This window comes from Falco rusticolus, chromosome 2 (assembly GCF_015220075.1).
Source record: "Falco rusticolus isolate bFalRus1 chromosome 2, bFalRus1.pri, whole genome shotgun sequence".
Taxonomy (NCBI): Eukaryota; Metazoa; Chordata; class Aves; order Falconiformes; family Falconidae; genus Falco; species Falco rusticolus.
Genome location: NC_051188.1, coordinates 107,384,504 through 107,410,790, shown reverse-complemented (window position 1 = coordinate 107,410,790; position 26,287 = coordinate 107,384,504). Strand labels below are relative to the sequence as shown.

At 39.7% G+C, this 26,287-nt stretch overlaps 1 protein-coding gene across 4 annotated transcripts in view; it reads right to left on the bottom strand.

Moving 5' to 3' along the window:
* The window catches only part of LOC119143519 (SAM domain-containing protein SAMSN-1-like), a 98,297-nt gene that overhangs the window by 20,893 nt on the left and 51,117 nt on the right, over positions 1–26,287 (bottom strand). Inside the window, exon 1 of one of the 4 annotated variants that reach the window (XM_037377860.1) lies at positions 15,487–15,663. The exons of the other annotated variants lie outside the window; for them this stretch is intronic. Coding sequence (XP_037233757.1) covers positions 15,487–15,543 — 57 coding nt within the window. The 5' untranslated portion in view covers positions 15,544–15,663. Of the gene's footprint in view, positions 1–15,486; positions 15,664–26,287 lie in introns of those variants that run through there. 4 annotated transcript variants of the gene reach the window in all.

Sequence of the window (26,287 nt, the reverse complement as noted above, 5' to 3'; positions counted from 1 at the left end):
AAAATTAGTTTGCAGAGGGGGGAAAATATGACAAAGAAAAGCTACGGGAAACCATGTGAAAATACTTTGTTTTAAAGTTTCCATTTGAGAAGCAGAAAATCAGCATCACTTGGAACACAACTGAGAAGCTCCTTGCTGTTTCATTTCCCTGTTTTCCCACACTTTTTTATTAACCAGTTCCACAACTCCCCCAAAAAAGTAATGTGGATGTAGCAGTGGGAGATGCCTGAGCACAGCCAGATGGAAGAGGAAAGTGTACCCACATTTTAGGTCCGTGTTCTAAGCACTGCAGCTTAAAATAATAATAATAATAATAATAATAATAATAATAATAATAATAATAATAATAATAATAATAATAATAATAATAATAATAACAACAACAACAACAACACCACCACCACATAATTTTTTTCCACATTTCTGGGCACATCCAACCTGAAAAATATTTCCAGCCAAAGGTTATTTGAAGAAGCTGACCCAGATTTGTGAATATTTTTGGACAAGTAAAATGACATTTACTATTCACTGGAGGGGGGGAGGGGGAAATCACACAGCTCTCTTCTTAATTGATTGTCACCTCTCAGAACATCTCCATTGGCTAAACATTGTTGGTTGTTTGCTTTTACCTTGTGAAATTGAAGAGGACAATTTGGATTGTACACTTTAATTTTATCTAAAATTCCCATAAAGAACTTTGCTATTAAGTAGATGAACAGTAGCCTGTGATGAGGGGTTAGCTCAGTAGTATGATATAAAAACACAGCCCCAAGGATTATGGTTCTATTAGACAGGATTAACACCTTTCACTGGCTTGTCAACCCAGCCAAATGTGCCCTGCAGCGTGGAGGGGTAGAGATAGAAAGAGGGAGGCTGGGATTCACAGCAATGTTGGGAAAGTATAAAATAGTCTCGCACAGCGATCTCTATACATACACTGACCTTTCTGTTGCTTTCAATCACTTCAAGATGTTTAGTAGGAATAACTGTATATTAAAGTGCAGATGTGCTGCAAATACTTTAAAAGGAGCAAGAGGAAAAATGTTGTTTATTGTTCGTCTTACCTATAAACAGCTTGAGCACAGGGAAATCAGTTATTCTTTTTTGACCCTTGAAACAACCTTATATCCTACATGTGCAGAAGCCTTGGGCTATTTTGTAGTATACTTCAATGTTGCTTCATCCCTATTAAATATTAATAAGGGTTACAGGATGATTTCCACTATTCTAGATAATGGTCTTGTTGCACTGGAGAGCACTAAATAGGGCTGCTTCAGCAATTCTCTGTACTAACTTTTTCCATTAAGTAATCAATAGCTACCACCTTTTAAAAATGTATTCAACCCCATTATACTGATAACGAAAAGCAGATTTAGGAGCTCTGGGCTGCAAAGGGAACAGGACTATTACTTTCAATAGTGTCAGTCACTGCATTAGTGTCAGGGAACACCTACTTTGTGAAGATACGGACAGGCCTTATTTCCAGGTGAAGGGAAGCTTTTAAAAGCAATGCAAAGCTACTAGGAGAAAATACGCTATTGACTTTTGATACCAGGATTCAGCATCCTATAAAGTTAAGTGATCTTTCTAGCTGGATTCATGCAAGAGCTACCAGTGGATACGTTAAGGAAATATGAATTTGCACAGTAAAATCTAATGGAGGCATGGGCAGGAGAGAAACTCTTTTATTTTCCTACACAAGGACTGATCAGATAATTTCTACAAATCAATGCATTAACTTTCATCCCTTCCCCTTGGGTATACCTAATTAGCATAATAGAAAATATTGAAGATATTTTTCAGTATTTTAAATCCTTCTTCAATCTTTTCGTATATCTTCAATTCCCTGAAATCCATGTACTTCAAATTATCATTTCAAAAGGGAAAGTGCTATGTAATTGCTGTTTATTTTTATTTGGACAGTCTGCACTTGGTGATCTGGTTTGTCTGTAAATATCCTATCATTTTCCCCAGAAAATGGTATGGCATGCAAATAGAAAAACAACAAGAGGTTCTGCAATTCATGTCCTTCTGTTATGTATATCCTTCCCTTGTAGGGCATGTCATAGGAGAAGTCAGTTAGTTCTTATGATAAACTAGTCAGAGCTTCTCTGTGTCTAAAGGCAACCTTTGAGCCAAAACTGGCAGCAGCTATCCTACTAATAATCATTGTGGGTGATATTCAGCTCATATTTTCCTTTGGACAATTCACAGTGCTCAGAGATCTGGTTCCCTGCTGTGAGAAATTCTGGCCCATTATGTTTTGCTTCAAGTCCTATTCAAAATAGCTTTTAAGTCCAGCATGATGCAATGCCTTTGTACTGACCGTCTTGCACAAGGAAATCTCTTCAAATTCCTCCGTGCATTTTCATATTTAGCTTCCATTCATCCTTAGACTACCCAGACCATGTAAGCAGTATAGGGGCAGATGTGGCCACTGGGAGTAACAAAAAGGGAGCTCAGCATGTTGCCCAATTTCCTTGCCTGCCAGGCACTTGTATTCTTCCCTTTCTCCTTGGAAGAAGCCACAGCATCTCCCAAGAGGACAGTCTGTGCTTGCTGCTTTGATCGATGGAGATAAGTGGAGCTCAGGATTTGATTCATTTCTTCTGTTCTCTGATGCTACTAGTCCTTTCAGAAGGGGGAGACTAGTCTGAGAATGAAGTTGAGTTGCTAAAGTAGGGATGAATGTTTCCACTCTGCTGGCTTATCTTCTTACATAGATAATCAAAGAAGTTGCCTCCTACTTTCCCAGAAGGCAAGATACCAATTTTTAGCTTTTGGGATGTTCTGTGAAAAACCAGCAACAAAAACAAACTCCTGACCTCTGTATAAAGAACAAGAATTTGCATACAAGATTCACTGTCTTTCCAAAGAGTAATAGAGAAGCAAAAAAGACAGGACATCATGACCTCTCTACCTCAGGGATTTTTTCCTATTTACACATTAGTTACACATATAGAACTTCTGACCACTAACCAAGCTATTAATATAACTTTATAGCCCACACGAAACATGGCCTAAACCTTGTACTTCACCAGTCAAAAGCCATAAAAAAGATACAGCTTGTTCTTGCTAACTCAAATAGGGCAATCTACTGAAATGGCATTTTTAACTGGCTTAAAAATGACTCTATAAAAAGGGTGGTTGTTACCATGGTCTGGTACTCAGTAACTGTGTGGAGGTGGGGAGAGAGGGGAGCAAAGTGGTCTTTGGACAAAACTGCCACCATGAGCCTCAGAGCAAACACCCTAATTTTAACGACAGAAAATGGCTGGAAAAGATAAGCTGTATAAAATAATGAGTTAATCACAGTTAACACTCCTCCAGGTCAACAAACTTCACCCTCCAAAGTAAATGCTGAGCGGCTCTGTTATCAGTACCTCTCTGGTACCAGCCCTGGCCTCTCAAGCCTGAACCAATGCTGACATGAAGCACGTCATTTCCAGTAACCCAGCCCGTATCCCAGTTTCCACTGGAAACTTGGCTCTCGAGTGCTTTCCAAGGGCACCTGGTGCAGGGCAGGCCCCAGCGCAGCTGAAGGCAGGGGGGCAGTTAAGCGAGGCCGGCTGGTGTGCAGGTCTGTAAGTGTCTCAGGAAGAGGCAAGCCGCATAGGAAGCCTGAGCAAAAAGGCAGTTTCTTCTGGCAAAAAATATGCTGTGTTGATTTTGCTGGGGCTTTTTTCACACATTTGTGAGGAACTAAATGAGGAAGCAATTTAAGAAACGTCGATCTTAACACAAAGAAAGTTTTTTTGCAGCCGAGTGTTGCAAAATGTGCAGGGGGGGAGGGACCTGACTCCTCTTTCTTTAAATGCAGACTGACCCTGAATTTTGAGAACCAATGTTCCTGCCCAGTTGCTGCAGAGCACTCTCAGTTCCCGGTGAGAAAAGTCACTCCAAGTGCTCTTCTGGCAGTCTATCGAATTCTGGGAGTGTGCACACAGGTATTTGCAATAATTATGTAATTAAGACTTTATTATTTATATGACATTTAATTAAAAGTGACTTTCAGTGGCACACAAAACCATGAAAAGAAAATGACTTTAAAAGAAGGTTAAGGATGTGTGACAAACTCAGAGCAGCTATGAAAATGACAGTTAAGGACTTGGCATGATGTGCACTTCTACCTCCCTGCTATCCTTTTTTACCCTTCATTTACACATGGGCAGAATCACCGAGGGACAGGCCTGGAAATGCACACCCCCCCCAAAGAACTGTGACAGCAGCGAAGGGGAGCATTCTCTGAGTGCAAGCTGGTTAAACACTACGTAAGCATCACAGGCTTTGATCTTTAATCCCTTAAATACCAGCATCTTTCCTCTCCTGAAACTTCCCCCTCTCCACACCAGGTGAATTCAGAGATGAGTTCTCATATTTTAAAAACGAATCACCTTGCTTCAATTAAAGTCCTTTCCCTGCTTACTTGTACAGCACAATTTTATTAATGCTGTGTGCTATCTAGGTCCTGACCTTGCAGGGTTCAGCTGGATTTCTTGTGCCAGAGAAATTACTCACATGTGTGTTTGCAGGCTTTAAGTGAAGACAAAAATATATACGCCCAAAGATGAGCTGAGAAGCGTGTAGCCCCAAGGGCTCAGGTTTAAAGGGAGCCCTGTGCCTGTGCAGCACACGTGGCGTGGGGCAGCCAGCGTACTCCCCCATCGCCTCCTTGTGCTATATGTAGCCTGCACGCGGACTCACGCAGGGAGACACGGCGTGCCCAAGGGCTTTCCTGCTCCTTCCAGCAAGCCTGGGAAGCAGCCGCAGCTGCTGACTGCAGCAGTCTCCTGCCCACCCTGGAGCGGGGCAGCAGGGGAGAGGCAGAGAACACTCCTGCCTGGCGTGACAGTGTTCCGGTCAGAGCCTCTGCGACTCAACCGTTGTACCACAACCGTGCGAGATCTTTTACAGTGGTTGTTTCGATGGCAGCGAGAGCCTCCTTGCCTGTCTTACGCTTTGCCCATGCGTGACGTGGGAGCTGGTCCTGCTCCCGGGGAGTCACCCAGAATGAAAGGCGGCTTCTGCATTCTGTGCTAGGGAGAGGCACATTTTCAGTGGAAGGTGTTCCTTCGAATGACCTTCCAGAGGAAACAAGATGAAAAAATAACCTCTAAGTCATGGTTAAATCTGACCGTCCCAAAAGCTCATTTGGTTTTCTGAAGAGTAAGCAAACTTTAGAAAACCCTTACACAAGTTTTACTGCCATCCTGCAGCCTTATCCTTGACAACAGGTAATGACCAACAATAAGCTAATTCTAAGAAACTTGGGGGAGGGGGGAGAAAGAGAGTGAGTTTTTATTACTTTTAAATGAATGTTTGATACATCATGTTGGTTCCCCTGATTAATGTTCACAGCAAACTCAGCCATTGGAGTTGTAATGTTTCTGCAAGCTTCCCTACAGCAAAGCTTAGCCATTAATTCAGTGGCATATGTCAGCTCAGCAGAGCAAGGTCACTCTTCTCTTTCAAGGGGAACCTTTTTAGAAATAATAAAACTGACAGAAAGTTCTTTTTTGCATGCTTTATGTCACCTGAGGTTGAGTGCTGCAGTTAATATCACAGAGCTTATAAACATTCCCATCTTCAGCAGTCTCCAACCCCACCGGGCTCTTGGAACCTCAACTTTTTTTTTCTTTTTTTTTTTTTTTTTAATGTAATATAGTGACAGCTTTATGTGGTGCAGATATACAGTGTGTAATCCTAAATGAGTAAAAAATGAGTAAAAAATGAACAAATCTTTTCTTAGGCTTTTTAGAGGAGAAATTTTTGAAGGCGCTAAGAGACTGCTGATACTGTACTATGCATTTAGGGTGTTAGTGCTTAAAGAAAAAGATATAGGATTAGGGACTTTGTCTCCATGGCTCCTTGCACATTTGGCTAAACGGAAGGAAATGTAAAAAGCTACTGGTCCACCTTGTTTCCATATCACTGTTAACTGACACTGCAGGCTGCAAACTGTACATGCATGCGATGTAGAGAATACAAAGTTAATTGGTCTATTTATGGAACAATTTTGAACTTGCAAGTAAATAAAGATGTGTTAGTTATCTGTTATGACAACTAATTGTGACTGGGACTTATTTATCGGGATACAAATATCACAGAACATGATAAGCAAAGTAACTAGCTGAAGAATAAGATCCAAACAATAGGCCAGTTTTTTCCCCCTCATTATCTCCCTTCAGACATCCTGACTACACTTGATTAATGAATCCATAGTGAGATTAGCTGAAATTGCTTTAATGGAGATACAGTACAGTAGAGAAGCAAAATTCAGTGCAGTATCTATCATCAGTCACTGTGAATTTTAGTGTTTCATCAAATCTATATGTCCATTTATTTACATTATTTTTATCTCAGAAAACAAAATAAAAATAAAATAAAATGCTATACGCATTTAATGAGTTAACTTTTGACCCCTTTAAAATTATGACCGGTGTCACCATTTTCTCCTCTTCATGTCTCTTCCCTTTCCAGAAGGATGAGTTCCAATGTTGGCTTATTGCCATCCACAGGCCAAAGTTACCCTTATCGCCCAGGGGAAGAAAGCACACGTGGCACTTCACTGCAGCCTTGCAGGCTCCAAAACCTGGACATGCTTGCACAACGCATGCCTGGGAATCTAAAACATGTTCCTTGGAAATTTGAACTCATAAAATAAATTCAGTAAGCTTTTGGGTTTGGACCAGTATGGAAGCTGAAAGAAGGTTTCCAGCTCAGGGTGCCCCTGTGATTTAGCCCTGCATAAGAATACTTCGTAGTGCAGAAGTTATGATGTGTTACATTCTGGGTTTTCTTTGTAGCCTAAGTTCTATAACTGTAATCCTGGGGAAAAAATCTAGTTATCTGAAGACAAGATAGCATCCTGTTTGTGTTCAGGACACATACCAGAAAGGAAAGAATACAATCAACAGCTCTTTGTGGGTACCGGGCACAGCAAATGGTCCTAGTCTAGCATGGGCATATCAATTCCCCTCTCTCCATCTGGTTATCTTTGTGGTATGGGGTTATTGCGATCACAGCTCAGTGGAAAACTACAGTTTCATCTCACGAAAAACAAATGTACCAGATCCCTGAAGTGTGTTTTTACTCTGACACATGACAAAACTGAGACTGACCTTTTCATCGCTCCCCAGCTCCCACAACCTCTATGAAAACCATGTGTAGTTGAGAGACACTCACCAATGAGATAATGCTACCAAGGCAGAGAGAGCAGTGAGGGCTTTGAGGTGTTCTTTGTACCCCAAATTCAAGGCCATACTCCAAATCCTATTCAAATCTGGCCTATCACAGCGAAGGGGATTGTACTAGTCATGAGGTTTTAGGCTTTCACAAACAGATAGGAATGTGTTGCCTTTTCCCTTTTCTTCAGATACTAACTAAAATCCCAAACACACAGTTTTCTAACATTTTACCACAATTACCAAGAGACGTTAATCAAGCAAATGTAAGTCCCATTATAGTGACACGAAGAAAATCATGGAAACTCCCCAACAGAAAATATCAGAAGAGCTTTGTGTACTTGTGACTAGACCTGAATGCCCGCTCTACCATCATCAGTCATTTCATGCACCCTCTACACAGGCTCTGAGCTGCTCATGAACCATGTCCCCTTTCCAGCTCTGCAAAACGGTTTTTGAACTTAACATCTGATCTTAAAACAGGAGGCAGGCAGACAGAAGTATGAGAAATCCAGCACAGCTGTGGTGAGTGAAAGCAATCCACCAGAGCTAAAGCTCAGCATCCACTTTGCACAGGTGAACGCAGCAGAGAGGTGAGCTGCAAGAGCTCATCCAGCTGTCTCAGCCACTTTGTCACCTCATCTTCACACATCTCCTTTTGGCTATACTGTTGCTAAGGAAAGCCAATTTCTTTGTCTTGCAGCTGCAGGCTGCCAGTGACAAAGCTCCGTCTCTACCTCAAACACAATGGTAGAGGTCTGCACTGTGGTCACCGCGGCTTTTCCGTGTTTTCTGGTTGAACGACACTCCTCTAGTGCTTCTCTTCTCCCTGAAGAAGCCATGAGAAACACTGCAGTAAAACTTTAAGCCAAGTACAATTTCAGTAGCCTCATACCTCACTTGCCTTTCAACATACCTGGAAGAACAGCAACCCTGCCATACCTTCTGAATGAGGTCAGCATGACCAAGGAGAGGAACTTACAACTTCCTACAGTTCTCAAGGAAGTAACCATTCAGCATCCCATGGACATCAAATGCAGTGAGGTTACTTGGTTGTTCTTGTGAAGATGATGAAAGAGATGAAGAGATAAAAGGGTAGGAAAGGGATGAAAACTTAAACCAGAACACATAATGGTGCAAAACAGTAGATCACTAGATCTTCCCAGAGAAAGCTTGTCAGCCTCAGTGCTGGGTGAAGGTTAGAAAGAACACACCCTTTGCTATTGACATTCAGCTTACCAGAAAGATGCCAGTAAATGTTACGACTAGCAGTTAAGCAGCCTGAAGACTGTGTACAGGTGAAGTCATTATCCAGCTTTCTATGTATCCATGGAATAAACCAAAGAGGTATGGGGGGAAAAAGTGACAGTACAGCATATAATATGTCAAAGAAGCAGCTTCCCTGAAGCAGTTAAAAATCTCCAAACTTTTCCCTAGGCTGGAGTTGCAGCCTCAGGTTTTGGAAGGAGAAAAAAACTAAGAACATATTCTTGGGTGTACTGCAAGTGGAATAAGATAGTAAAGGCTAGAAAGGTAAGAGCGAGCAGGTATACAGGAAAAATTTCACCTGTGAAAAAAATATGTGGTTATTCATCTTGCTGTGAATATCAACATATGTGACACACACCTTCATCTGATGCATGAAACAAAATTTTCCATTAGGATGGCTTAAAGGACTTATGACTTGCTAAATATTCAGAGCATATATATTCTGTAGCCTGGTGCCAAGCAGCTAAATGTCTAGAAAAAACACTGACATTGCTAATTTGTGGAAAAGGGTGTAACTTTTTAACAACTGAAGTAATTCTGCTGTCTCTGTTGCCACGTTTCAGAACACAAAATTTGAGAGATATGGTGAGTACCAAGGCCCAGAAGACTTACTTTCCTTCTCTGGAGTGGGAATTGCTAAGGGTTTCTGCCCACACATCAAGGAATTGATTCTTCTGGTTGAAATGTTTGCAGCCACCCTCAAACTGCTTACACAAGCTGCCTAGTGATGGCTTTACAATTACCTCAGTCTGGGTTTATTATCTGACACAGATTACTAGAAGAGTGTTGAAACCTACAGAAACCTGTGGGCCACATCCTCTGCCTGCCCTGCCTGTACATACTTACAGCTTTTTTCCAGCAATGACAGATATCCCGGACAATGTTTTATTTGGCGTATTTTGGGTTTCCTAGAAGCACAATATTGAAGTAAGTCAAGTGCTCTATAAAGCCAGTTAAAGAATTAAAAGGCAACTAATGCTGACTTATGTCACCTTGGCAGCTGTGCTACAGTGTTTAGCAGACAGTACAGTTATAAATGATGGGGTTGATAGTCTGGTTTTTAAAAATGGCTGGGTAAGGTGGCTCAGGCATGCTTCTGGAAGTGCTCTTGCTTGCTTAGGAAAACAAGGAACTGAACTGCATTTGTCACTCTAAGCAAAATGAATATTAATGTAAAAATATTCCCTTCAGGAGACTTCCTCTCACTTGTTTTAAAATATTCTGTTATTAAGGACTTAAGCCTGGCTAGTGAAGGAAAACCAAGACAGGGAACAAATGAGAAATTGCATTAATTTTGAGCAAAGTCGGTGAAAATTTGAAAAGTGCTGTCATCAAGGGAACACACAAAAGAGGCCAGGACTGAACCAGGCCACAGATGTCATTTTTTCCTTTGGCACAAAAGCTAGTCAAGAGTTGTGTGAGCCTTCATTGAGCCGGTGTGTTGATCTGAGCATCAAAATGTGGAGTCTGGACATCCTAACCAGCCTCCTGGAAAGGGGCAGGAGAGGGACAGCTGTTCTTTTGCTGCAAAGACTCTGGACCTTTACTTTCCGGTGAGTAATTGAGGAATAAAATTCCTCAAATTTCAAGACCTCTAGAAGAGGTATGCTAACATAGATGTTAAGACACAAACAACTTTATGGAACTGCTGTTGAAAATAAAAAAAATTGGCTGATGATCAAGAAGCAAGATGATAATATAAATGAAGAAAAATAAAATACTAGCAGTGGTAAGACGAGCAATAATATGATTACAGAGCCTTCCACTCACAAGAAAAATAACCCAAGGTTAACTCTAACCTTGTTCTAGTTTTTTATGAAGCCTGAGGGAGAGAGGGCACACCTTCTGAAGTGTCACCTGCAATCCCTTTTTTCCCCATCTACACATACATGGTTATTACAAGTATCATTTTTTCTTTCTCTGAATCCTCCCTGATAAAGGCCCACAGGTATTTCCACTATAAACAAGGTTCTTAAAACTACTTCTCAGATGTTATCCATTCCTGCTTATTTTACAGAGTGAAAATGGATTTTGACAAATGTTCTTTCTTCAAGAGACAATGCAGTAAAGACCTTTAATGACAGAACTATGTGTCATCTTTGCCTATAAGCATAAATTTGCACAGCGGGCAGTACAGTGAAAACAGCTTATCATCAACTCATCACCTCTCATCATTGTTAGAATGAAATGCAAATGGAAACAAGGTTTGGTTGTGAAAATTAGCATCTGTGACATTAGCAGTGGCTCATTTATTCACACTCAAAATTTCAGGGAGAAAGAAAAGAATATAAAACTTGCCATTTTCAGAAGTCTACCAGTCTTTACCTTTAAAATAAAACTAAAACCCTCAGCTTTCCCTACTCAAGGATAAATCCTAGTTAATATTTATTAACACTGAGCAATATCTTCATTGCAGACCTTGTCCTACAGAAGATCTAATTATGTCTTGAAATATTTTTGGTGTTTAGTTTTGCTGTATTTATTTTCTATTTACTTTTCTTTGATAAGTTTTCCCCATTGGAGAATCACAAGCCACTGTCTAAGAAAAAAGCATCACCAAAAAATTTGCTTATAGCATCTGTCTGCGCTACAGGCTCCAAACACTTAGGCAAGCGATAAACTTTACCCAGATGACAAATCCCATTGAAATCAATGGGATCACAGCTAATTTATTCATTTAAGTGTTTTCAGAATCAGGATCAGGCCTTCTGTGAAGAATATATAAAAAGAGGAAATCCTGGCCTGAACTCTATGGCAAAAATGTGCAATTGGAAGCAGGGTTTCATTTAAAGCTTATAAAAAGGAAAATTATTGGTATGAAATAGTACTAGGGGACAAAATTGCACATTAAAATATTTCCTCCTATTGGATTTGCCACTATTTTCCCATAACTCTGAAAACAAATAGTTTATCACCTAAGCAAGTGAATATTGATTTAATTAGAAGCTTGGACATATTTTTGCCTAAACAAAATGCACAGGCATTGACCCTGAATTGTCTTACACACCAGCAGTAAGCTGAGTTTCAAGCACCAAGTACATTTGGAAGCAGAATAAGGAAACAAAAATGTCTCAAACCTTTAGCATAAACATAGATCAACTGTCATGTAGAATAATGACACAAGACTTCCTTCAGTCAAGCCAGTGAAAATGGCACAAAGTCGTCTTTGCTTCAGCTTGAAGTAAAGCCAAGAATCATCAAGCAGTTCTCAAGTTTGCTGTGTCTGTAGGAATTTGAGAGAGAGAGAAAAGAATAGGCTGTGGCCAGCACCTTGCAACCTGTGAAGTGGACAAGGGGATGTTTTACAGATTATTTGCACCTTCCATTGTCATTTGCACCTGTTCAAATGTGTACAGCAGTGCAAAGTGGAATGCAGAGTGGCTGCTAAATGCTTTAACAGTGTTTTATCTGTATGGTGCCAGGATATGGTGCTGCCTGAAGTGTCTACAGAACAGAAGACTAGTTCCTGTATAATTTCTCAGAATCTTTTCTCTTACCATCTTTCTAAATCTGCTTCATGCCACTCCCCAGATACACTGACGTCAGTAACATTATAAGGGCCAAAGAGGCTAAAATCCAGATCATTTTAGGGGTCCTTCTTTCCTCCTCTAAGTCAACTTCTTTCCTCCTCCCCAGCCCTTTAAGGGGTGGTGGGACAGACGGCACAAACTCATAGCTGAAACACATCTAGTAAAAGCATTCCCTCCACTTACTGTAGTACTTTCCTGCTCCATAACTAAAACTCCAGCAATGCAGGAGACAGGTTCTCCCTGCAGTGAGCTGGTGGCGCTAAGGCTGACTGCAGCCACCAGCATGACCATGAACCTCAGGGCGAGGTGTAAGACCTAGTTTGTTTGACCTCACCTGCTCACAAATAGTACTGCAGCTCCGAAGAGCTACACCATATAAACCAAGCCATGTCACGTCTGATGGAAAAGAAAGGGGGGCAGGTGGGGACGGAAAGGAAGCGCTGAGAGCTGCCTCTTGGTGGTGGTCCTGATGGGAGGTGCAGAGGCTCTGTTGTGATAGAAAGTTGTTTAAGGTCCTGGACAGACAGATAGGTTAGATTAGATAGGCTTGATAATAGAGAGCTTGGCCCATCAATTGGTTGAGTTTCTTCAATATCAAGCAGGGTATTTTTAAGCCTTTGGACTTTTCCTTTTTAGTTCAGCTACCTGGGTCTTCAGCTGATGTACAATATATAAATGTACCAACAGTTCCACAGCAGTACGTGCAGTTACAATGATAAACATTGGCAAAAGATCAGGATACTTCCAGTATCTCTTGCAAAAACATTTCTCTCACATTTCTCTTCCAATTTTCTCTGGGATGACACGATGTAGATTGTTTTTTCCTAACACTGAATGCTTATTTATATAGTGTACATAATGCATTCAGTAGTTATATACAAATCCATGCATAAGCAAAAACTGCCAAATATGCAAAGAAGTTACTAGCATGACTGCAGCACTCTAGAAATCCTGCTGTCTAATGGAACAAACCTGAAATATTACTATTTCATGGCATAATATCAACCCTTTCACAGCAGACACTGAGAGTTGCAAGATGCTGCTTTTTGTTTATGTAGCACCTAACACATCTGCAGAAGTCCCTTATGCACCACAGTAATAAAGTAAATGCATTGCAGGTAGAGAATTGCCAGTTAGATACTGATAATCTGTGTTGATCCTGCATCGGTCATTGACTTGCCCACCACTGCTAGAGGGCAGGGAGAGCGAATTGCCTCAAGAAGTGTTTTACCAGGTTTGCATGGTATTCCTTCATCTTTATCAAAAGACATAACTGGATGCTGATATTCTTCATGTTAGAAAGTGATAAACCCAAAAGGATTAAAAAGCAAATGTTGGTGAAACACTTGAATTAATGCACAGAAATTCATACAATTGTGATAAAGATAACCGGTCACCGTGGTTAAGATTCATTTACCTAAAATGATCTTTTTGGTGTCCTTTTTGAGGGCCTAAGGTAGCAAACCTGATTTTCACTTAACACTCCAGACCTCACAGCTCTCCCACAGGTCTTGCGTCAGCCCTGTGCGGATGCTGGGAGACACTGGGTCTAAGCTGCCTAAAGGCAAGGTGAGGTATCCCAGGAACCGCACAGTGACAACAGCATCCTGCCCTGAGTGTATGAGGAGGTACCAAACGCTGCCTGTGCAGAGCAGCGGCAGCCAGGAAGTGATCTAGGGAAGTCTCTTGTGAAATCCCATAACTTCTGTCGGGAGGTAAGGACCTGCGCCCCTATTACCCAATGCAGTATTAAGCAACTTAAGTATTTGCGTTGCTTCCGTGGGGCATATTTCAAAACATGCTACAACAAGCAAAGTTTTCTATTCCATGCAGCATGAGGCTGTGGCCTCCCATGCCTTTTTTATGAACAGTGTACTCAGCAAAAACATGCTCATTGTGGAAAGTTTTCACAATTCTGTGCAAAAGTGGGACTGGAGTAGGTGGTGTTTCAAAGCACGATACAGAGGCAGAAGACATGACGAGCCACTTCACCAAGACATTTCCATTTTTGTAAACATTTACAATAAGGCAAAGTCAGCACAGCAAAGTCAGCAGGTTTGACACTCAGTCAAGTGGTTAGACTCTTTTTATCACTACTTTACACATACGGTGAATCAAATCCATGGCCATGATATACACAAATATATTTGAAAAGCCACAATGCCAGCATTTTAACAGCACGGAGTGCATTCATGAATGAGTAACTAACTGTATAGAAAAAAAACCCAAAAAACCAAACCAAAAAATGAAAATCAGACTGTTGTTAGGGAATGTCTTATTCTGGAAGAAGAGAGTGATCAAAACTGGCTTTTGAAAACACTTAACAGATGGGAAAACAAAGCCCGTCCACAGAGTCTCTCGTGGACATTTCTTGCTTAACCTATAGTGTAATTAGCTATTAATTATACTTCTTCCCTGGCATTAAAAACAGTATGATGATTGAACAGAAGAAAATGCATACCATAGTAGCCAGTGAAATGCTTTAAAAACATTAAAATCTATGGGAAAATGGGTTCACAATTGTTTCAAATCCATGGAAAAACATTAATTTTAATTGTTAATGAGTCATAGTCTAAAATTGCAAGTGCAATACACAAAAGCCAGTGCTGTATAAAACCAGAAGACATTCTTGCTGGAACAGTGCCTGCAATAATCTTTTAGGACACAGAAGTCACTAAGTGAAGTGTATTCCCAAGCAATGAGAAGATGGGTCTGTAAACTTGGAGACACTGAGTTACTGAAAGCAGAGATACACTACAAGGCTCCTCTAATCTCTTGGTTAAATTGTCAGCACTGATAAACTGAGGCAGAAATGGATACTGAGGCACTGGGGTCTAGCAGTAGCCATTTCTCTTCAGGCTTCCAATACACTTGCAAAGGTAATTTTGCACCCAGTCCAGGGACTGAAAAGAAATTTCTAGCACAGGACACATTCTTATGCATCTTACAAAACTCTCACTTTCTTTCTTGCAATTCCAGTTTGTGGAAGGTGTCCAGTGTAGCACATTATCAATTTATTCAGAGTATTTCTTTCAGGCTGAAAGGATGATCATTCCCAGAAAAGTGAAGATGACAAACACTGATTGCCAAGTCCCGCTCTTCTTTTGGTTATGGTGGTGCAAAAGCAAATATATTAAATAAGGAACAAATCTAAAAGCTTTTCTAATTCTTCACTGATTCTCAAACTTTTGTTGAACATCATCAGTTTATCATAGATAAAAAAGAGAAAGGGGATTTTTGCGAGATGCTGATGCAGAACATGTAACTATAGACAAACCCCAGTACCAGGACTCTTTAGCACAGCTATAGCAGCTTCACAATCATGATTCATTGGATTGGATCATTACTGTTATAAAGTGAGTATATACTGAGATTATAGCACCAAGGCACTTGCTAACACATCAAGAAACCCTGAAGCTAGGATTTAAAAGGAAGTCTTCCTTTTAAAATTTGCTAAGAATTCCTCTTATTATTCATTGGCAATAAAAATTAAACATTCTTACCTTTGGCTTTTGACTTTTCTCCTTATCAGACACATTAGATGGTTTTCTCTTCAACATTTTTAATTCACGCTTAGCCAGATGAACTGTAACTGCTACTACCTTGTAACCAAACTAAGCACAACGAAGCATACTACACATGCATACATCGGTTACACAGTTCCTTATTCTGTCAGGATGTGACCTCACACGGCTGCTTCGCGGCATGGGTGAGCAAGCTGAAGTCTTTAGGGAGGGAGTGAAGAAGGGGGTGAGGAAGTGACGGGAAAGAAAGAGAGAGGCACTAAGATTTGTTGAAAATGAGGATAAAGTTCAGAGTGAGAAATGCTTTAAAACTGACCTCCTTCTGTGTCACTGTCAGGCCTCAGTAAGACTTTGGACAACCTCAAGAAAATTGTCCTCTTTTCCTTTCTCATTTTTCCTCACTCAGCCTTGTGGCACTAAGCGCACCCTTCATTTCAACATGTGCTGGGACTCGAATATGAAGAAGGTGTGCTGCTGTTCAGAGGACCAAGGGTGATTATTTGTCCAGAAAAAAAAAAACCAAAACAAAAAAACAACAACCAGCAAAAAAACAAACCACTGTGCACCTGTAGTACATGGTCTGGCTGGTCCCTAACACCTCCCTTTCTCTCCTAGCTCTACAGGAATGCAATAAAAGCAATGAGATTAAAGGTCACTGTTTGGTAGAGAAGGGACGTTTTCTAAAGCCACCTTTTTCTTTTGCATGATGGAATGAATTTTTGCCATTCATCACAGAATTTGGATGCCCTGAAACAGCACTTTTCAGTCCTCTGTTGTCTTTGATTTGGTGACAAAGCCACAAGGAGAAAAGGCAAGTCTAACAGGTGGCTTACAACAAAAAGACAGAGGAGAATGGCAAAGGTCCTTTATACCCTCTTGAAAACCAGTCCAGAGGGTAAAGTGGATGTATTAATTTTTTTTATTATTTTTTTGATTTTTTTCTTAATTTTGCTTAATATTATTTTCTAAAGTCAAACAAACAAAATTCCTAAGTATCCTAAGTAAGACTCACTTGTGGTGAAACATAGGCCACAAAACCTGAAACCATGAAAAATTCCCAATTTTTTGCTTAAAGATGGAGGCAAATTCTCAATTTCAAACCTCGAACTTTTGGTCCATCCACAGAGCATCAATTAAATTTTAATTTAACATTACTACAAATAAAAAAATACATGTATTTCTAAATAAGTTGCAAGAAAAAGTTTCAAGATTAAGTATCAAGAAAAAACTTTGGTATGAATTTTTTTTCCCCAAAATTTTGATATTATTTCAAAATTATTTTTTTGTTGAGAAAATGTATTCTAAGCAACTTTTACTTATAATTTTGTCATAGATAAAAGCTCTTTTAAAAAAGCAAGTCACTGTGAAGGTCTCTTGCACCAACTAAAAATTCAGCTGTCGTGAATCCAAATACCCAATGCACAGTCAGAGTTTCTTGCTTTATGTAATTTTTAATACTGGATCTGGTTGAACTCAAATTTAAAGGAATGCTAAAGCAAGGAACCATCCAAACCAAAACCCAAAAGAACTGATGGTTGAAAGCCAGTAACAAATGCACAGGTCTCATTTCTTAGAATTACCTTTGCCAGTAAACACTTGTGAATTGTAAAGCATGCATGAGGAGACAATGCTAGATAGGCAAGTAGTCTTTTGGCTGAATTGCTCTTTTCTGTCATACGAATACTTCAGGGAGGGATAAGACACTGCTCATCATATGAATTACCATTTCAGTTTGCTTCTTCTATTTAAATATTTAAGAAAAGTTTTGGAGGCTGCCTTGGATGCCCATGGATGGGCACCTGAATGGGCTTAGACTGACTGGTGAGAGAATAATTATTATATGCTAACGGTATAATAAGTTTTTCCTTTACAGACTTTCTAAGAACCAAATTGGTAAAAAGGGGAGGAGGAACTGGGGTTAAGGTGCTGAAATGCTGCTCAGTATAATGCAAGACTGTTCTCCAGGTTATTGGATTGCAGTGGAGTATGTGTTGAACCTCAACCCATTAACCAAGATGTTTCACTTCACATTTTAATCAGCACTACACTCATGTAGAATAGAGTTGAATTCATTATTAATTTTATTAATAATAACATATCAATCAGAGCCATAATAATTGTTATAATTAGTAATCAATAATTAATTGATAACAGTGATGAACTCTGAGAGGTATTTTTCTTTTCTAGATCTGATAACACCACCTGAAGTGTCCATTGACGTTTCCAACCATAACAAGGTTTGACCATGGATACTTAATTAGCCATAGTAATTCAGTAGGGCCATATGTTGTTATAAAAGCTGTATGCATGTTTAATAGTAATTAAACCTGATTATTTATGTACATAGATGTATGTGGTAGTATACTTTTTCTTTTTAATCTGATCCAAGCGTGAGGATTAAATCAGACTCTGCTGATCATTAGACTGTGATTTCCTGTCTCAGGCCACTGTTAAAATCTTCATGATTAATAAAATGGGAACTCATCTGACGAGTAATATATGAGCTTCCTTTCTGTAGAATATTTATTGTTAAACAGGAGGAAAGAGGCCATTTCAAGAGATATAGTACCCACCCATATCTATTTCCTTTCTTCATCCACATATCAGAAAAATTATAGCAGCTTGAAAGCTGACCTGATTATGTTCTTGCCCTTGGAAGGCTGACCCACACTAGCTTTAAAAAGTAAAAAAGCAAAGAAAATCAAACATCTATAACATTAAGTTCATTTAATTTAGTTAACCGATGCATTTCTAAAGGACCTCTTTTGAATTAAAGATTAATAATAAGCTGGGTGCTTATATCCTCTGTATTTGAAGCTAATTTTTCAAAGGGGAATGGATATCTATGCAAAATTAAAAGAAAAATTCTCTTACATAGTTTTCCGTTGGACATGACTGCAGGTAACATATTCCATTTCCTCTCTGGTCTTTGAACCTGATCCAAGCCCCAGTGAAATTAATAGAAGTTTTTCAGGTTAATTTTATGGGGCTTGGATTGACTCCTCCATCCTGAAATACCCAGGCAATGTCACTCTTCTGTGTGGGAAGTCCAATGGGGAAAAAGGCTATCCACTTAAAAATAATTAAGATGACCCCATGAGAATGATTCCCACTGCCATTGTATTTATAAAAGGCAACATACCTTATAGCTTATTATTATCATTATCCAGTTTTAATGAATGGACCGTGATGAATGGTCCTGGACATTCCAGTGCTTTATGTGCCTTCCTCCCACATGATGTCAAGTGCCACAACAGGTCCATAACCTCTCAGTGGCTCCATCTATTTCCCTTGCTCTTAAAGGAGAGATCACTTCCAGCCTAAACAGCAAGTGTAAGCTTATCCTTTCAATGCTTGGTTATTGAGACAAAACTAAAAAGTAGGGTGCAAAGTAGATTGAAGGGTTTAGTATACTGGCCACCTGTCAAAAAGCAAATGAAAAGAGATTTTTTTTCGTATTAGCAACTCATTTTTTATTGTCTGTCAGACAAACTTTGTCCAAGTTTAACTGGAGACTCAGAGATACCTTGGGGCTGTACATTGCTTTCCCTAATGCTAAGCAACTCTAGAGTGTGTTATTCTGTTTATTTTAATTAAAATAAGACTTGTATTTTGTACAAGAAAGGAATCATGCCTTCAGCCTGTGCTTTTATGTCCATGATTCTCCCTGTATGATCTAGCTCCCTTAGATATTGCAGAAATCTCAGAATAGCAAGTGGATCTGAGTGAATAATTTGCAGTGAATAATTTACTTAATAAATTTAATCTTTATTTCCTCAAGGAACGTTCATGAGCAGAACACAATTTCCTCCTATGTATTAATTATGGGCCAGAACATAGCTAGATACTTCCCTCTCCTGGCCTAATCTGAGCAAGGGCCAGCCACAGTTACAGTCACTGCTACTCCTCAGCAGAGTAACTACCTCCATAAACTACCACGGCAAAGACTCTGCAGATACTAAAAGGAACAAGTGTAGAAAAATGGAGTTAAGCCCTCCCTCCCCTGCCAACAACTCATGAAAGAAGGCAGATATTGCAGGCTGGGCTGTCTTTATAACTGTTTAAACAAAACTGTCACTTTTAATCTTAACTCTGAAGACTGAGGCTGATTTTCCATTGGGATGTTGGGGAATGGAGCTGGATGCTTAAGGTCCCATCTCTGAAACTCCCACACTCACTGCAAACTCATCACTGCCAGCATTCAGAATGGTAATGAAAATTGGTCCAAAACGATTAGGGGCTTCATGCAACAAAGTATGTAACTCCCTATTGAATAGGCTCCTATGTGATTTTCATCAGGAATAAAAATGAAGAAGCTACAGAAACTCACAGTCTTCGAGAGAAAATACGGGATTAAAGAATATTTTAAGTTGACACCCTTGACCTGGCAGTGTGTTGACACTATATCAAGAAGACTCCTATCCCATGAAAAGCATAATTCTTATGAAGCCTGCAGAAACTGGCTATTCCGCAAAGCTAATAATTAACATCTGAAGTTTTCTTCAAAAACTTGATCTTTGTTAAATAATTTACATTGGGGGGATATTTATTGTCATACATCCACTGAAGCAGCATGTGGGAGCAACAACAGAGCAAAGTCTAAACTTGTTTAAGCAACTGTCAGGGTGCAAAGCAGCATCAAGACAAGTCCCTGGAATTGTGAATTCAGCCTCTCTCACACTATTTGGCTTCCTTCTCTTCCTGAAAAAAGATTTTTGACATTTTTCCTTCTCTTATGCTAATCCTTTGCCACTAAGGTCAACGGAGACACAAAGAAATACGGCAGGGGCAGGCTATAGAGCATCACTATGAGAGCTCCTACCAAATTTAAAGATGTGTCTGGTAAGAAAAAAAGTAGTTGCTACTCTATGAGTAAGAAAAAGTGTCTCATTGCCAGGCCCTCAGACTGTGTCCTTGGCATGCTCCCAACACCACCTGGCCTAAAGCGAAAACGAAGTACTAAGAACTTATCTCAAACTTTGATCCCAACACATTCTCATGCATTAGCAGTAGATGAACAGATCAGTCATACCTACACTATGTCAGGTTAGTAGTAACACTAATAAAAATCTATACTATTGTGACAGAAGGATTCTCAAGGAGATTGGCTTTCACCTATTGAACAAATCCCTTTCTTATTACCTTCAAGAGTAAAAGCCAAAGTTGTATCTATATCTTCTAGGTATTCCTGTTGGGAAAACTCAGAGTCAGCAAGGTTGGTGTCTTATAAAACACAGCCACAGCCTTATTCAGCATCCATGTAATAATTTCCAGCAGAAATATATGCATCACTGGTGGTTTTCCTGTACAATTTATTGTAAGCAGAACACACTTTACTGTCTGTGATGATAACAGAAAGCAACTGGGCAGGATGCTGCTGCTGTGGGTTCAGGCATGTAAGTGAAAAGCATGCTGCTTCTCAGAGTGAATGTTAAAATGATGCTTAAAGCTACATGGCAGCGTTCATGCCAGAAGATCTCAATGGATTCTGTTAGTGAACACTGTGATTACTAATCAGCTACAAGGGCATTTTATCCCACATAATTTACAGGTTTATTTGACTGTTGTTTTATAGTTATCCAGCTGAAGCTCAGACTCCCAGAAATGCATTTACAGATAAAAAGTGACAGCTGCCTTCCACATCTATTCAGAAAGCTCAAATATGAGATTTTCGATAAAGGGAACTGATACAAAAATAAATATAGGCTCTCTGTTTTAATCTCATACACAAAACGTGACATGTTTCATTTGGCATTTAGAAGACCAACAACACACCAGCACTGGCAGTGCAGCAGGAGGTTTATCCAAGCTCTGTACATGATGTCTGCAAGCCTATCTCTGATTAGAATCAATATCAACAGAAGTAAATTTTGATTAACTCTAATGCACAACCTGCTGTCAGGAAACTCTTTGTAGTTTGAACCATCTTTTACAAGTAAACATGTCCTGCTGAATTTCTTCACTGATGGCAGAATGTCAAGCTGCTGTGCCGTCACAGCTTTAGAACTACTGTGCAGATGCTAACATGAAAAGGAATAAAGTGTGATACACTGCATATTCACTTGTGGTGCTTCAATTTCATTTTACTTCTAGAGGAAAATGCTGTTCTCCCTTTCTCCTTGAACATGGTTTCAAGTTGGTGGTAAACATAATTTGGAAGGGACAGAGAGGGACAAGATGGCTTTATTTGTAATTGTGTTTTAAAACACTAAAATGCTTCTTCATCAAGAATAAGGTGATCAGTTTGAGTCTTACATTTTATTTGCTTAGAACACTCTGCACCAGACCTCTGGGCTTATCTGTTGCAAAACTTGGTTCAGGTGCTAACATTAATGGCCATACCCTCAAACCAAGCAGGATGTGGGTCAGGCTAGCTCCATCAGCAGACCTGCCAAATCACTCGTACTGAAAATGAGGCAAGCAGTTGATTTGCTCTCATGCTCACTTCCAGCCCGAACCGCACTGCACGGAGCTCTGGTTCTTGCTCTGTATGTCCTGTCTGGCAGGTGTAGCTGGTTACCTCGATCCATCAACTGCTTGGTCCAGGGCAGGGCTGATGGAGGGTGGGCAAGCTGCAGCCATGCTGAGCTCTCCCATAAAGAAGAGGAGGCACTTTTCCTGCTGGATTTCAGCACTGAGTCCCTCACGGAGGAGGACTGGCCAGGTGACTGCTGCACTCTGTGCCGGTCATGGCTAGTGCCCTGCTTGCCTCACTCAGGGCTTCATGGGATGCTTTGGACTGTGGCTGGCTGGTCACCATTAAGTTGCCCCAGGTCAGCTGAGCCTCACTAATGGGGAGGGAACTTGCTCTTAGCCCATCAACAAGATGAAGTGAAGCACAGTCACATAAATTTCTTTCATTAAGGGTTTAAGATAACATGCTTTATCTCAGGCTGTGGGCTTAAAGCGCTCACAGGGACAGTCATGGTACTCAGTAGGTAAAAGGTAATTACTTACATGTCAGTAACTTGTCTTTGGAGAGAGAAGGGAATGGAAAGGGGAGGCTGTCTCCGAAACTGTGCTCTGTGGAAAAAGAGATAGATCCTTTGCCTCTTCACAAACACCCCACTTTTCTTCCAGATTCCCTCCACCAATCTTCATCTTTTTTTCATTGTCTTATCAAACTCTTTCCCCTCTCACTTCCCCACAAAGTACATGAGCTTTTGACTCATGCCTTGCATACCACTTCTCTAGAGAATTTTTTTTTACCTCCTACTCTCACCTATTTGGTCCTTTATTCTTCTTTATTTCATGTCTTTTCTGTCTCCTTCACCTTACTGCTGCCACAGAAAGCAGAGGTTGATGAAAAGGAAAGAAAACTTCCCTCCCAAAGCTCCATGATCTGCTAAAAGTTCCACTGAGCCTCAGACAGCCAACTGGAGGGCAGTCTTACTCCAGGAGCAGCAAAACTCCGACAGCTAGGTACAGGCCTGTTTGTACAAACTGGTGAAGAAAACTGTTAATCTTACGCTCTTCTAGTTTGGGAGGTGAAAGCTCACAAAAACCTTTGAAACATCCTTTCATTCAAATACACCTATAAAACTAAATAATAATACCTAAACCCCTAAAAAGTAGCACAGTCATGTACCATACAGATACAAACTCATTAGATTAAGAAAATAAAGTTTTAAAGCCAAGGAAAGGCAGAATTAATGCTGTGATGTCTGAATCTCACCCCATGCGTGCATGTATATTTATGGTTCAGTTATAATGATGCAGCTTTAATATTTACCACATTTCTGCTATTGAATGGCTGTCTTATTCAGTGCAAAGGATGAATCTGAATGGAGGTAAAATAATAAGTGCAAATAAAGTGTTTGAACTTCTGCCCTTTGGTGCACAAATGTGTTCTTGCTTGTGCAACACCCATCTAATGTGTAACATAACATACTGTCACCATTTTGCAAAGGAAGCCTGAGGCAGACAAGTTAAGTGATTTGTATAATATCACGCAAGAGGTCTGTGGAAGTGCAGGGAATTGAATCTGCATTATCCACGTCCTTAATCACTGGATCATGATTCACAGAGTTAAGGAAGCTATGCTTCTACCAAGAACTGGAATAAGGATTTATTTTGTCATTAAAGTTCAGTAAAATGGTAAGAAATTGTATTAAAATTTATTTACTTTGTAGTTGATCACTGACTGCACATAATCCTCAGGTTTTGACCCTGTGGTTAGGTATGCAACAAATTCGAGTGAATGTAGCTGCAAGTGAAGTTTTGGGAGTTTGACTTCAAGGCTTTCTGACTAATCTGAAATAATCTGAATAATATCTTGCCTATCTTAAAATGGCCACCAGAATTAATTGATTCTGCCCTTTTCCACCTGTACATATCTTGCTGTAGGACATAAGCTGTCATCTGTATTTATCTGAGAGTAAGATCTGTCTTGTGAGCTAGTGTGGCAGCGAATGCACGAGTCCCTGCCGTAACTGAGGGCACACAAATTGCCATATTGCCATGCTGGTTAATTTTTAGGGGAGTTCTGTGGAAGCAAGAATGATCTGTGAGGAAGGAAATCTAGGTATTAGAACACCTACACGATCCAGAGCTAAATACAGAAACCCTCAAAATATCTGGGTTTTTTTTTTTTTTATCTCATGATCTTAAACTATCTGAACTCTTGATTTTCCTACTTCCCACACACTGTTTGTCGTCATTTCTTGTGGTATGCTACCAAACGTAAGTTGTAAGTAGAAGTGAACAAGAAGTTTCATGTAATTTAACCTAATCAATTTGGTCCTTTCACAAAAAATATTCAGCCAAATTTCTTCAAATGGATTGGAGTATAAGCACGTCCAGCAAGAGTTATGTTATGTTATGTTCAAGTTTCCAATTTGCTTTGCTCATGCATTAGGGAAGGTGAACTTCTTTCAGTCAATTAAATGCCTACAGAAATTCAGTCCAGAAATTTCATTACCATGGGTGAATTCCTTTCAAAATAAAAGAGAATACTCAGATACAAGTCATCGCCCAGTTCTTTCTGAAAAGCCCTGGTCTTTGTCTTCTAATGATCTGTTCCTATACCTGAAGGTATTTAAATAGTAGAAATAGAGGTGTGTCCACTGTGTCTCCATTGTTTCACTACCAATCTTATTTTCAAGCCTTATTCTTGTTCATCTTACCCACAACTATTTTTTCAAAGCTGGGTGAAAATGCAATATTCAAATTAAATTTTCAGTTTCTAAAAAAAAAAAAGTTTGAAATTATGCAAGACATACCCTGCTTTAAGAGAATGCCACAACAGAAATATTTCTTTTACTGGACTTTGAAGCACGTTCATTATAATAATGCTGCAGCCCTGGAAATTTTAATGCCTTTCTGGCACTGAAAATCCTCACTCTTCCATTTATGCCATTGCTGAGCACTGATACCATGAGACTTTTCCTACATTTCTGTGTGAGGGTGATGAAAACAGAACCAATGACTTCGGATTTATGAAAGGCATATTTCACAAATAGGCTTTACAGGAACACTTCAAAGCACACAAAAAAAACTTACCAAGGAGAATAACTTGCTCAACCTACACTCACAAAACAAGCAAGTAAACATAATCAGCTCCTAATCTAGCCCAGAACATCCAGAAAATTAGCGTACCCCAAAAGAAAAGTTATTTGAATTAGCTGGGGAAGAAGACAAGGAATATCAGGCACTGTTGTATGCACTGATATCTACCACCTACGTATTCTTGTAACTTAAGGTCAGTGAAGATTGTTCAGTCATCTTAGGTTGTGGCTTCCTTACCAGAGCCTTAGCCTCAAAATCCTTACCAAATTAGTCATGTGGGTAGCACTTTAATTTCAACTTCATCAGGGACACTGGAAAAATCTGAAGCTAAGCTTCTAAGCTTGCTTGTTCCCCGGGATGAAGATGAGCACGCACAGAAGGTATACTGAGCTAAGCCCAGTGAAAATTAAACATTGTGACTACAAATGGGAAGCTTTTCACCAGCTCAACAAGCATAAGATCAGGCCAAAGTTTAGGTTTCAAAAGTGAATCTATGCAGAAGTAAAACTGCATCACTTTGTGTAAGGAGATACATTGTATTTAAAAATTTGCAGTCTTGGATAGGCAGATGCCAGGGCATCTGATGGCTTCACTGGTCAAAACATTCCTGCTAGCATCAGAAGCTAATGCATTAGCACAACACAGGATGAAAACACACCTTATATTAGCAGATTCACTTGGCAGGAGCACTGCTCAAGAAGAATAACATATATTTTTTGCTTTCTGTGGTGTATGGGAAGAAATTATAGCTTTTATTTTTTTTTAATATAAAATAACAAGAAGAAAAATGTCAATTATAAGATATTGGACTCACAACAGATCCTCAGAAGGATAATATTACCACAGCATAGGTATATAAAGCAGCAGACAGACAATACAATCTATTTCTTTCAGTATGCAAAAGTGCATCATTTTGGCAATTCCAAAGGATGTTAATAGGAAGTCATCCTTTCATCAGTTTGTTATCAACAACTGCACTTCGTTTAATTATATTTTGACTCTTCATCATGTTTCATGAAGCAGGTAGGATTCCTTTTTGCTATTAAGAATTCATATGCCATTTACAAAGAATAAATATATGAAAGGCACAATTTTCCCTACACTTCCAACAATTATATTACCTTTCATACTACATTCATGACAGTAATCCAAATTAACCTTCCATTTCTCTCTCTAGCTGTAGCTCTGCAGTACCTAGCAGCTATGTCAGAAGAAACCCATGAAATCTGCTGAGGTGAATTGAAATGTTCTTCTGCAGTTATTTGTAACCATA